This window comes from Convolutriloba macropyga, chromosome 10, assembly GCF_964194025.1.
Source record: "Convolutriloba macropyga chromosome 10, txConMacr16.3, whole genome shotgun sequence".
Taxonomy (NCBI): domain Eukaryota; kingdom Metazoa; phylum Xenacoelomorpha; order Acoela; family Convolutidae; genus Convolutriloba; species Convolutriloba macropyga.
The window spans coordinates 62,563,459-62,577,458 of record NC_134477.1 but is presented as its reverse complement, the minus strand read 5'-3'; the positions used below and the strand labels follow the sequence as shown (position 1 = coordinate 62,577,458).

The 14,000-nt window shown below is 34.0% G+C and overlaps 1 protein-coding gene across 1 annotated transcript; it reads right to left on the bottom strand.

Annotated features, from left to right (window-relative positions):
- Nucleotides 1-3,000: 3,000 nt before the first annotated feature.
- Nucleotides 3,001-12,615, bottom strand: LOC142348798 (uncharacterized). Its single transcript, XM_075400300.1, has 4 exons — nt 12,409-12,615; nt 10,878-11,013; nt 4,724-4,936; nt 3,001-3,945 (listed from the first exon to the last, which is right to left on the bottom strand). The coding sequence occupies exons 1-4, from the start codon at nt 12,565-12,567 to the stop codon at nt 3,704-3,706; spliced, it is 750 nt and encodes a 249-aa protein (XP_075256415.1). The 5' UTR covers nt 12,568-12,615; the 3' UTR covers nt 3,001-3,703.
- Between the last annotated feature and the right edge of the window lie 1,385 nt (nt 12,616-14,000).

Genomic DNA, 14,000 nt, shown 5'->3' with positions numbered 1-14,000 from the left:
TAAATAGTAGCTATTATAATTGTACAGATGGAATAGCTTTTGAACTTCGTTATGGCATGATTAAATATAATAAGAATGAGGATACTTTTATTATTATTGATAGAAATAGAACTATGTTATATGACTCGATAGTTGGTTTCCTAGACTTTGAAGCCCTTAGTTTAAAAGATAAATTAGAAAGTGATGAGATAAAAAAACTTAGATTATATGAAACCACTAATGAATAATGCTACAGATAGAAACAATATTAATTCAGATAACTATCAGTTTTACTTTAATAAAGTTCTTACATCAAGAGCTATTAAAATTCAGAATGATGTTTTAACAAAGGAAACAGTTAAAGATAATGGTTCAAGACTAGTATCGTCTGTGCGTTGAATTATGGGTATATGCGTTATGATATATAATTATATACCTCCTGATACGGCAGTAAAAACAGTTGCACTTGTAGCAGGGGTGCAAGTAATGTATTAAATAGAACAAATGTATTATCAGACATGGTTATGGAGAAGTGGAAGATCAGGATAAAGAAGTTAGTGATTTACCCGATTCAGATGATCAGGGAACCTGCTTCGCAGATGAACTCGAGAGACAAGCTTAGCCAAGGATGGACCCCAATGACAGATGAATATATGAATAAAAAGACTGGTACTTTAAACAAAAGGGGTAGAGATGATTTAACTGATCTATATATAAATAATCAAAAATTTAGAGATGGAATTATAAATTTCGTTGGAGATAAAACTCGATTGATTAATGAAATGATTTTAGATAAAAGATTTAATTATAATACTCCTAATAAGTTAGGTATGGAAACCTTAGCTAAGTTTGTCTGGTCTAGAGATTATACTAGAGGTTTAATTGAAATTTTAGCTTGTTATAATTCGAAACTAAAAAGATAACAAATTGAAATTTTGGTTAGATGTTATATTGAAACTGAAAAGATATACTTAGAATTTTGATTAGTTTTTAAATAACAGCTTATAGAATGTTCAGAGTATAATTAAAGCCAAAGAGATAATTATATTTATAAATATAATACTATAAAGATAATATACTAATTACAAATAATTGAAATTTTGTTTCTTTATAAATAATGGTCATTAATTGTTTAGAGTGTAGGGCTAAATGTGGAACTCCCCACACTTTGTCTTTTCATTATAAACTAAAACATAAGGATAAAATTGGTGAGTGTAAATGTGGGGATTTATCATTGAGCCGAATTTGTTCAAGTAAATTTATTCAAGAAGCTTATGATCCTAATCATAATTATAATTTTAATCCTAATTCTAAATCTAATCCTAATTCTAATCCTAATTCTAATCTGCGAAGCAGCTTTGCTAATTCTAATCCTAATTATAATACTAAATCTAATCCTAATTCTAATCTGCGTAGCAGCTTCGCTGATCTACAAAGCGGCTTTGCTAATTTATCTCTAAGCCTAGGCCCATAGAAACAAAAATTGATTTAATAAAAAAGTTTGTAATAAATGCAAAGAAGAACCAGAGTATCATAAATATTATCTAATAGCTTCCAAATTAAAAGCCAAAGGTAGAGATATAGATAAATTATTAGAAGAATAGGTTGTTAAATTATTAACTATATCAGGAACTTCTCAGATTTTTATCTAAATCATTGACCATATTTATTGGCTATATCATTGACCATATTATTATATAAATCATTAGTTATATCAGGAACTGCTTCTCAGATTTTTATCTAAATCAATGACTATATCAGGAACTGCTTCTCAGATTATTATCTAAATCATTGACTTTATCAGGAACTGCTTCTCAGATCAGGAACTGCTTCTCAGATTATTATACAAATCTTTACCTATACCGGGAACTGCTTCTCAGATTATTAACCCAACCTATCTGTAAATTATTAGCCATATCTATCTAAAAATTTTTAGCCTAATCTATCAACAAATTATTAGCCAATTCTATCTATTAATTATTAGCCAAATATATCTATATTATTTAGCACTATTTTTAGCCTTAAGCGCATAGAGCGCATAATTCTGAGTAGGGAGGGTGTGCGCAGTGTGCGGTGAGCATGCGTGCGCAAGTGTGTGCGTTGGGGCTTATTTTTGCTTAATTTTTATTTTTGATTATGAATATAGTAGTGGATAAAACGGGGGTTACAGTTACAAGTACAATTTGGCTCATTTCCCTGAATGCGGCTAGCATGAGGGGGAAGAGACAAATTGGGCTGGTGGCTGCAACCCCCGTTTTATCAACTACTTACAAATCGACTTAAAAATCGATACAAAAATAGCTGAAAATTGCATAAAATCTGATATATGATTGACACTGTCAAAATAGCTCCCACGCGTACAATCACTTGTTAATATAGTTTGAAAAACATTTTACCTAAGAAAAAAAAGAAAAACGGCTGCGAAAAAGCCGCACTTGATTGAAAATTTTCGCCTGCTTCGCGAAAATATTTTGCACCTACTTTTCTCGCACTCTGTCAAAAACGCGGCATGAACAGAAAAATGCTGTCTCTTCTCTATGCTCTTCAATTCGTTCAGCCGTTTGACCTAAACACTTTGTTTTCACATGCGTTTTTTCACATGAGTATTTCATCGACTTTTACATCATGTTTTAAATACACTCCTAACAATTGTCGATAAAAAAGGCGCACCACCAATACTCGAGTCGTAAAAAAAGTGTACGAATACAGTTCAAATTGTTTGAACGAAACAAAGATACACCCTCTATAATAGCCGGCTCAGTTCCTAAATTCAATAAAATTGTGCTCGGATTCTGTATAAACATTCGAGTGTGTCAAAGTTCCATCAAACGTGGGCCTCTTATCAAATTGGTGCCTCTTACTCAATTGTTTACGAATTCAGCAGATTGCCATTTAAATCAGAGATTTAACCAACTAATTTCTTCTTTTTCGACTAATTTATATCTACAACAGCGTGCTCTTCTTTTTTCAATTGGACCAAAAAAAATTGGTCTTACTAATTTCAAAATTCGTGAAAACTGATTAATTATCAAATGATATTCATATAGCTAATGAATAGTACTCAAAACAGGCATCATCTAATTCCGCATCAAAACTGTACATCTATAAAAAATTAAATATTCAGCATTCAATCTATATTTGTTTACATATCCATAAGATTAGCTACAACTTGAATAGATTTCTTGACTATCTTCGACAATAAGAGACGCTCTTACAATTGAGAATTTTGAGGATTATAATATAGCCGAAATATACACAACTGGCAGTATAATTAACAACTCAGTAGCTTCCACAAATCATTACAATTCAAAACTGCTTAAAAAACGTGATTAATTTAATAGCATATAATTCTGAATTTCATCGCGTTAATTTTTGATGTGATTGCCTGAAAACTCCCCTAAAGAACTTGGTAAAAGTTTTTTTTAACCAACTTTGGGGGTATAGAACGATTGATAAATAGCAACGTATCCTGAAGATTGATATATTTCAATTAGGGCCACCGGTAAAACTGATGTAACAAATCTTGTCGTGTTCTGATAAATCTTCTCAAGCCTCACAAAAACTTCTCTCCAATTTCAGTTGACAAGAAAAGCTTCATGGGAAAAATTTTGATGTTAATCTTGTCTTACTCTGATGAAGCTTCTACAGCCTCACAATAAACTTCACTTCAATTCAATTTCAGTTCAAATTCTGTTCAACACTTTGGTCAGGGCCTGTTTTATGTTTAATCTCGTTTTCCCATCTTGGCGGAGGTGGTCTTGTATATGATTGAGTCATCTCCCTCGTCAATCTGCATCAGCACAATGCAAATGAAGAAGACGGAGATTGCAAACAGGATGGCGAACCAGATTCCGAACTCGAAAGAGGCAGCCGATCCCTCCTTGCCGAAGTTGTAGATGTTGTCCGGAGGTCCTTGTGCTGCAGAATTGTCCGACTCATTTGCCTGTCTTCTCACACGGTGCGCTTCTAAAACGACGAATTGTTGATAAAGTTGTGCGACCAAGTTCCTACCAGACACATCTTTCTTAAGTTTCATCATCAACAACTTAAGAACATAAACCGACTAATGTCGGAAGAATTGCTCGCGAACGACAGGCGGGTGGAAAATTATTTCACCACGCCGGGGTTCGAACCGTTTACTTCCCGATCCCTAACCAAATGCACTTCTCTCTGGGCCATCCTTCCCTTATTGTTGGTTTGCTGCAACCATTTTATATTAGCAACAAACTTTACTTCGGAGTGAGAGCAATAGAGCGCACTCAAAAATGAAAAACGAAAGCGAGAAAAAGTTACTTGAGAAGTCAAAGAATGTTCTAGAAGAAAAGCTTAAAAAAGACCAACACGTTTACAATAATTGCTATGAACTTTGTTCAAAAGCAATTAATAATGGAATGTAATAAACTAAAATGGCGTGGATTTCACTTACATGAAACATATACGCAACATTGTAATTTGCCCTATATGGCAATAATAGCTCACAGGCGGAAAAGATAAAAACGCAAGCAATATCCGATTAGAAATGGTCTCTCTCCCATGTAATAAGATTGCAAAATGGAATAAACGGATTTACTCGCCTCTTAAATGAGCCAATTGTGCACCCTCATTACGTAACTAGTATGTTCTGAGCAAAACTGGTGCCAACTGAGTTGCTATCTTTAAAGCAGTTACTTCCATAATTGAGGACCAAGTTCGTCTCCGAGCATTAAAAAAAACCAGTACCATTCCAATTAAAGAAAATTCGTACCAGGTGTCAGTTGCAATCCCAGGACTAGAACATTCTCGTGATCTTCTATTTGGTGCAATTGTGCTTCCACGTCGTCATTGTCTGCGTCCACTTCCCACAGTCGGATGGATTCATCAGTTAGGACAGAAGTGGTGAGGGAAGTTGAGGAGAGGGGTTCTAGAGGAATTCTGAGAGAGGAACTGGTCGGGTATGTCAAGTAATCTGAAGTTTCACCTGGAAACATCATTATTAACTCCATTCCGTTATCTTAGAATTTTCCGTACTACCAATTAACGTTCTATAGTTCCAACCCTTCATGAAATGGGGGACACGAACTTTATACGAGCCCTACTTTTTTTAAGCCAAATTTTGGCCGTCCGATATCTTTTACGGAGGGAGAGATAAAAAATTAGTATTATTTAAATACTAATGAAAAACTGAATTGACTGTTGAGATTTTTCTAACTTCTCATTTCTCGCAGAATAATTGAGGCTCATTTTATCATTCAACACTAACACTTGGTATGTTTATTTTATGAGCCAGAAAATTACAACCGGTATTTTTATGAGATTACATTTGTATAGTGACTACGTTATACTCAAGATGAAATTCAGAATCTTTTCGAAAATCATATTGATCAATCGAAGTTACTATGTTTGATTGCAAACGTATCTTTTATTTTAAGCGATTACGACTGTGAAAATGAAAACAGGTCTAAAGTACATCAAAAAGCTTTCGCTGCAAATTTAACTATTTTGATTAAACTACCCGAAAAAGTTCAACAAATTTTAACATAAGCGACTAACGTCGGAGCGAATTGCTCTCAAACGACCGGCGAGTGGATGGATTCGTCAGTAGCTAGCCACGGTTTAGTGAGGCTAGCTTTAGTTTAACTGAAGGGTGCTTGAGGTGAGCGCAGAAGTGGTGCACGAGTGAAACGAGGGGGGGGGGGGGTGAAGTGGGGTGGGTGGGTGGGAGTCAACCTTTAACAACCGCCCTTCACACCATAAATATAAGTCATCAAAACAGTTTCTGTGAATCGCATACTTGGATACTAGTGAGCTGAAAGCATCTAAGAGAACTTAAGCCCACTGGGCAGTACCTGTTTATCCCGTTTTTGAGGACGAAAAGTCAAATGGGTCAGACGAAAAATTGGTCAAGCAAAAAATCGCATTAAAAAAAGACCAACAGGACTAATATAATTGCTACAATCTTTGTTTGAGAGCAATTAAAAACTTTCTACTCTAAAGCTTTATGCGGTAAAAACAGTTATTGACTAATTTGTCTAAAAACAATGGCATATTTCATTTTGCTGGAAATACAGAAAAATGGTTTCAAAAAATTCTGATTCCTCGTACTTCTTAGGGGTTTTTGTTTATTTTGTTTTATAATCTATAAGCTTATTATTATTATCATTATTATTATATTATTATTGCTCTACTATAACTTTTTTTATTTCTGTTAACTAGTCTTTGGCTAACATTTGTTAAAAAAACCAGACAGTTGTAGCCTGATTAACCCTTACATTTTCGAGGCCGTTGTTTGAATTAAAATTCGGCTTTTAACTCAGGGTGTGCTCTTTTTCATGCAGAGCACGAGCGTCATTAATCTTTGGTCTGAGATTTCATTTACAAGAACTAGACGCAAAAGGGAAAAATTCAAAAAAAAATTGTTTTGGTCCACAACTTATACCAATTTTACCGTATCATCCCCAATTTCATCAAAATTTTGTGCTAAATATAAATTTCACGTACTCGTGCGTATTATAACTATCAGCAAAAAGGACGGAGTTTAAAATTTGTCAGGATTGCAAAATTTTGATCGATAGTCATATTTTTCATAGATAAAAAGCGGAATTTCTTCAGCATAAATTAAAAGAACTGCTTTTCCAATGCATCTAAAAATTTTGCCTCTTTCAAATCTTAGTTTGAAGATTTTGCAATGCAAGGACAACTCGACATAGAGTGTAAGTTCTCTTAAAGCTGCTGTTGTTTTTACACAGCACATAGGCCACGACAATCTGGAAGTAAGCAAACCATCAAACAAGTATGCAACTACTGGTCAACAATCGCACGCTGGCGCGATTTAATTTTGGAACATAACAAGGTTGGCATCAAGGGCAAGTTGCAAACCATTAATTTTATTCATATTGATCATTAGAAGGTTTGGAACATTATTTAGGCTGTGTTACTGTCCCGACCCCAATAGTGGGGGAGAAACTATATGTAAAACTGAAAATTTCGATACAATCTGTGTTAACACAAATGAGGGTTATGTTAACTTCCACTTCTTAAATGTTTTCAGGAATTAAATTTTTGCCGTATTTTATTCGAATTGTTTGTTGTTTATGTTTCATATCTTTTTGAAATGCACAAAATAAATTTGTCTGCCTAATGTTTTTGTTCAGTTGGGCTGCAGGTAGGGTCAAGGAAGTGAGCGAGCAATAACCCGGAAATTCCGGGAGAGAATAAAGTTTGAAAAAGTTGTTTCCGTGATTAAATTCGAAGCGCGGAGAAAAGAAAGAAGGGTTATCTTGTTCATTCCTTCTATTGAAAAAGAGCAAAAAATAAAAGAAAAAATGTGGTTAGGCGAGTGAAATTTTGTACTCACGTACCCGCTGTTAAAGCTGTTTTCTTTTTTGTTTTAAAATTCCTAGTGAGTCTAAGAGGTTGTAGTAGACTCTAGTAACAAATTTCAATGATTTGATAGCGTTTTGAAGCTTTTCGGTACATCAAGGATATTTAGTGCTAACTAGTAGGTTTTCAACTATTTTGAGGTTTTTGAAAATATTGTTGCAATTTTTGGCCCATAGCACTGCTTAATTGAATCTATTAGTAACTGATTTGAAACCTATTGCTTATAGGCACTGTCAACCGCAAATTGAATAAAGTTTTTTGGTACGAAGTTGCTTCTTTAATGGAATTTGACAGAAAATTGAGTAATTGGATAAAATTTTATTGTTCCGACCCCTCTTGAGGGGGAAGGAACTATATACTCAAACGGTTTTTTTGTTCAGTCAATTTTGACCGATTGATATATTCATCGTAGAGAGTTGAGAATGGTATCATTAGAAAGCTTGTCCGGCGTAGAATTTGGAATTAAAAAGATTTTTTTAATTTTCGTTTTTTTTTTACAGTGAGTTATCGAAATTTAAATTTTGAGAAAATAGTGTGAATTCCGGCGAGATTTTATTCACTTTTTCCGGAATTTTTGAAAAAAAATTCGCCAATTTTGCTAAAATTTGTTAATTTTTTTAAAAGTGTTGTTGATTTTTATTTGTAAAAACAAAAAAATCAGAATATTGTAGGCTATTTTTATTTTTTTTGTGTCAAAAATTCTGGCTAAATATTTCAAAATTAAGACTTTCTTCAAAAACAGCAAGAAATAAGTTTCTTTAGTCCATTTTGATTAAACTTACGGGAAGTACAGACCCAAACACCACAAATACAATTTTTGTAGACTCAAAAGGGGGCTTTTTCTACTTCAAATTCCGTTGAGAGTGCTCTGTAATTAAAACTTCGCCGTTTTTTGCTAAATTTATGCGTTGATTATCAAACACGCAGCATCTATTTTTAATTTTTTAACTAACAAAAAATCAATATCTATAACATTCGAATAATTAAGTGTTCTTAAAGAACAAACAGCATTAGCAGGGCTAATTTTGGACCAATCTTGGACTGGTATAATCCAAAAATAGTTATAAACAAAAATTCGATCTCTTCTACAATAATTAAATAACAGAACATTTCAAAAAAAGCTAACTAAAGATAGTTCCAATTGGGTTCCTAGTTAGCTCCTCATTATCGTATCTAGTTGATTACTTGAAAGCTTATGGTCGCTTTGACTTTCAAATAAATAATGACCTATTGAACTTTTGCCTCTATTTTTCTCTTTCTTTGGTCAACTTGTAGCTTATCGTCTGCAATGAAAGAACTCTTCTTCTTTCTATTGAAATCAATTTCAAATTTGTTGCGGTTTTACGCCTTAAGTTATGGCTACTGGATTTGATACAACTAGATTTCAAATTTTCTTAATTTTTAGGTATTTTCCCATTTTTCACGTTTTCTAGTTTTGTCACATTATCACCTTATTGACAGTTCATATATCACAATATTGGCTTTCAAAAAACAGCAAATTGATATTATTAAAATGCTTGAAGAAATAGATTATGATTTTAACGGCTTCGACACTACTTTCACGAAAAATTTGATTGATTTTTTTAAATTGTCTTAACTGCCGTTTTTACTTGTCTTTTTAGTCGTATGAAATTTTACTGTACAATGACCCGGTTTCATTGCCTTTTCATAGAAGAATAGATGAGACGATATTCTGATTTTAGTAGATAGCTGATAGCTTTCATGACTCTGAAAACAATTGTTTTCCAAATTAAAAAAAAAACTTTTTAACTTCGCAGTTTTGTTCCTTTTATTGTCTGGTTGTTATCTAGTCTCGTTAATTACAGGCCAATTATGACATTATTGTTGTCAAAGGAAGGTTTCAAAAGGGGATTAGTGTCACACAATCTAAGGTTTTTAAAGAATTCGTTGACTTTATTGGCTTCGACACGAAAAAAAAAGTAAATTAATTTTTGATTTTTGTCATGTTTGACGTTCATTTTGTAGACATAAGATATATTCTGGATAAATGCAATTCTCATGTGCTTCTTTTGGAAGAATATACCAACCTAATTAAAATTTTATTCTGTAATTAATGGCGCTCATGTCTTTGGAAATATTTTTTATTCGAAAAAAAATTAACTTTTTTTTTTTCATTTTGTTTTCCATTTTTGTCTACTTGTTAACTGGCTTCATTAATGAGAGGTCACATAATACATTATCGGTGGTTGCAGAAAGTGCAATTGAACACATTTTGATGGCCATAGTATGGCTTTACGGTTTCGAAAGCGTTTTCAGCCAAGTTTTATTTGATTTCTTGTTTGTTGTCTATATGTTCTTTTCGTAACCGCGTAAAAAATTGAAGACCGGCAGCTCTTAATTCCTTCTTTGGAAGCATTGGTAATTGTACACCTATGGGATATTTTATGTGATTTCTAATGGTTTTCATTATTTCGAAATTAAATGTTTTTAAAAAAATAAGCGAATTTTACAACTTTACTTTTTTTGTTCTTTATTGTCTAATTGTAACCAAGCCTTTTTAATGACTACTCCCTTATCTTTTCTGGTGAATTACAAGTTATTTTATTTAATATCAGTTTTATCTGACGGTATTTGACTTTGTTATTAAGTTTTGTTTTTTAAAACGGACATGAAGTTTTTGATGTAATTAATTTTTGTTGTTGCTGTTGTTTGATTTTGCTGTTCGTCTTGACTCGCTTTCTTAATATTGGCATATCTCAACAATCTAATGCATCATTTGTTTTTACTCCACTGAGTTATTTGCTTTGGAGAGTTTCTTTTCGTTCATACACCAATTTTTTTTAAAATACTTGAATTTTTGGGTTTTTCTTTGTTCCTCATTTGGTAGACAATCAAGCCAAAATTGTGGATGAGCGGGGTCGGAACCTTATGTGCGATCGCAAATTACCGAGTCGCCTTGTTTCTCATTTTATTGTCAAAAAAATAGATGTTAGCGAGCTTAATATGTCGTGCCAAATTTTGTACGGGCAGATTAACGTGTTTTGATACAATCTGAAAAATAGTTGTTTTCTAATTCTTTTAGAATGAGTACTAATTTTTGTTATCTGAATTAATATATTTATTTTCTCTGATCTGAGGCGTTCTGTCTGATGAACTATTTATTAATTTGAAAGGCTAATTTTTTAAGTCTACTGCGAAGACTACTTCGAGCCCTTTCTGTAATTCTTCCGGCTATGTTTTTTAGTGCTCAAAATTAATTAGTAAACGTTGCTAGGAGCCACATTAAGTGTAGTTGCAAATTTCTGCTTGTCATCTAATCTGCAGCTAGTATATTGTGAGGTACTTTTCTGTAATTAATCATCAATTAAGTGTCATCAATTTCTTTCATTTCGGTCTAATTGATACTTTGCTAAAGCTCAGATACACTTGGAATTCAGATACAGTATCTAAGGTCACCAATCACTGCATCAATAACAGTGACGGTGGTAGTGGACAACAGTGACAAGATTTTTGTCAAAAACAGGCATTGACATGTAAACAATTTATGAACAATATGCTACCCGGGGGACCATACTCACTGTAAACAGCAACCAAGACAGCACTCGGTCTCGTCTTCTTACTGACTCCGAATGCCTCTACCCAGGGCGAATGTACAGTTGGGGATTCAGCCAGGGCTGCTTGGGTTGCCACTTCCCGTATCTGCTCTAGGGTTGCCTAACAACAATCACCAGCAATTTTTATAAGAAATTAAAGGTTTTGCGGTCACAAAAAGATCTTTTCACTTTTCATATTGAATCAAAAACTAGGAGACGAAGCTGTCTTTTGCTTTCAAACTGTCGCACACGAATTAAAAAAAGAGCAAAAACTACAAAAAGTAAGACAAACTACAATCCGTTTGCAGCTACATCACTCTCCTCCACAACAACGTGTTCTGGTGCACTAATCGAACTTAACTGTCAAATGATACGATTGATTTTTACGGACTTAAAGAAAGTTCACCATGAAATAAATTTATTTCCCTACGATTATGCTTCAGGTTGAAGTTTCAGAACTTATTTGATTTTGTCACTTATTTTGTTGTAACCATTAATTTATTGTAACAGGACTGCCCTGGGGTGTACAGACAGCAAATCAGACTGTATTAAATTCATGTAACCAATTAGCATAAATTTATTTTTTTGGCTATCATTAGCAGCTACATCAACAATTCACTTCACCGGAATGGTTGAGTTTCGATGAAAGGAATCAACGCACAAATTTTTCAAAAGAACGCCAAAAACGGGTAATTACATCAGTTCGCTAATTTCGTGCGCGTGTTTCCCTCTCCTTTTTGTTTATTTGGCACCCATTCCCCTTGTGTCGGCGTGACCAAAAGCACTACTCCAAATTGACTTCAAAAATCGTGCAAATATGTGAACAGATCTTAAGACAGCGCCCCAATACATTTCAAATTCTTTGAATTGCAAAAGGAGAGCGCCTAAAAAATAGCCGTTTGAGAGGCTAATGTCGGTTATTAAAAAACAGTTGCAGTTACTCATCTAGATTGAATAGATTTTATCGGTTCAAGATTAGATATGGTTGGAATGCAACCGGTTGGAACATTACCATCTTCTTTGTTTCTTTTTTAAACCACTTTTATTCCAAAGTAGTTGGAACAATTTTTTTTATTGTAACAGGACAGCCCAGGAGTGTACAGACAGCAAATCAAAATGTATTAAATTCATGTAACCAATTAGTTTTAATTTATTTTTTGGCTATCATTCGCAGCTACATTAACAATTCACTTCACAGGAATGGTAGAGTTTCGGTCAAAGGACTCAACGAACAGATTTTTTTAAATCAAAACAAAGAAATACATCAGTGTCAGTTCGCTAATTTTGCGTGTGTTTGTTTCTCTCTCCTTTTGTTTATTTTGTGCTCATTTGCATTTTCACCGCTCATAAAACTGGCTTCGCACCGAACTCAGTCAGCAACTTCTTCTTTTTCTGCTTAAAATACGCCAAGCTGCTTATGTTTAGCCTAGTTAGTCAGTACTTGGCTAAATTCTTGTTGCATTTTTCCGACCATTGTAGAATTTTGGACAGAGACAATGTTCAATCAGCCACTTACCATACAGTTTTGAGGCGTACAGTCAATGAGGTGTACCATTGAGGGAACCCTGATGAAAAAGAGTGTCTCATCTTCACAGCTAACAGTCGAAAAGAGAGCTAAGCACAAAGTCGCCCCAGCTAATAAAGCTGAAGAAACCAATCTGCCGTTCTTGTACATTATGCCTCAATCTGAAATTACATAACGTAATTAGTTGATCAAATTGATGTTTGCTTAAAAGTAATGTCGGTAAATAAACTCTTGGTTGATTGCAAGTAGATTGGTTCAAGCTATTGTGGTCTCAGATGACACAAAAGCTGAACCATTATGATTTGATGCATAAGTTTAAGCCTTTCGCTACAGTATTAAATCAAGCGCATAATAACTTGTAATTTCTTGAAGTAACGTACTCTAATGCATGGCTTCTGTCATCAGGTGTTTCAATTTCTTTTATGGTTTTTAAATCCCGGTACACCGTTGCACTAAAGTTCCCATTTTCTTCCACTTATTTTCTAATATCTTCCACCAGATTGAAGGGATTCATGCATTTTACCTACTTAGCTTTTGGGAGTCCCAACTGAAATTTCTTGGTGGTTCTAACAGGAAATGAGAACGATTCGGGAAGACCACTGGAGCCCTTATAGCACACGAGATAGGTTGTAAACGTGGTTAATTGTTAGGTGTAAAATTGTATTAAAGAGACCAACACGTTTAGAATAATTGCTACGAATTTCGTTCGAGAGAAATTAAAAAACCGGGTCTTTCCCATTATAGCCCCCCATGAAAATATAGCCCTCCCATTATGGTATATTTACTATGATTTGGGGGGGGGGGGCGGCTATAGGTTATCTAACCACTAAGCTGGAGGGGGGGGGGGGGCTAAAATGGGAAAGACCCAAAAAACCAATAGAAGGCAAATAATAGCCCCAGCTATTGCTCGGAGGCTATTACAAAATAACTTAAGTTAGAAAGAGGCGTTAAATGCGTGAAAAATTATCAAATGGAATCTGCCATATGCACTGATTTTTGGTAATAAGTCGGACTAAAGATCCAAAAAAAGAAGAATTCAATGCGAAAAGTTCAAAAATTTACTGAAAAATTCCAGGAGTGTACAGACAGCAAATCAAAATGTATTAAATTCATGTAACCAATTAGTAGAAATTTATTTTTTGGCTATCATTCGCAGCTACATTAACAATTCACTTCACAGGAATGGTAGAGTTTCGGTCAAAGGACTCAACGAACAGATTTTTCAAATCAAAATAAAGAAATACATCAGTGTCAGTTCGCTAATTTTGCGTGTGTTTATTTCTCTCTCCTTTTATTTATTTTGTGCTCATTTGCATTTTCACCGCTCATAAAACTGGCTTCGCACCGATCTCAGTCAACCAAAAAACCAAAAAACCAATAGAAGGCAAATAATAGCCCCAGCTATTGCTCGGAGGCTATTACAAAATAACTTAAGTTAGAAAGAGGCGTTAAATGCGTGAAAAATTATCAAATGGAATCTGCCATATGCACTGATTTTTGGTAATAAGTCCGACTAAAGATCCAAAAAGAGAAGAATTCAATGCGAAAAATTCAAAAATTTACTGAAAAATTCTTAAAAACTT

Excerpts from the sequence above, each read along its gene's own strand:
- LOC142348798 (XM_075400300.1), bottom strand. The coding sequence starts at position 12,567 with ATGTACAAGAACGGCAGATTGGTTTCTTCAGCTTTATTAGCTGGGGCG. Across the intron at positions 4,937-10,877 it reads TGTCTTGGTTGCTGTTTACA|GTGAAACTTCAGATTACTTG; the intron begins GTGAGTATGGTC and ends TGATGTTTCCAG. Across the intron at positions 3,946-4,723 it reads GGGATTGCAACTGACACCTG|AAGCGCACCGTGTGAGAAGA; the intron begins GTACGAATTTTC and ends TCGTCGTTTTAG.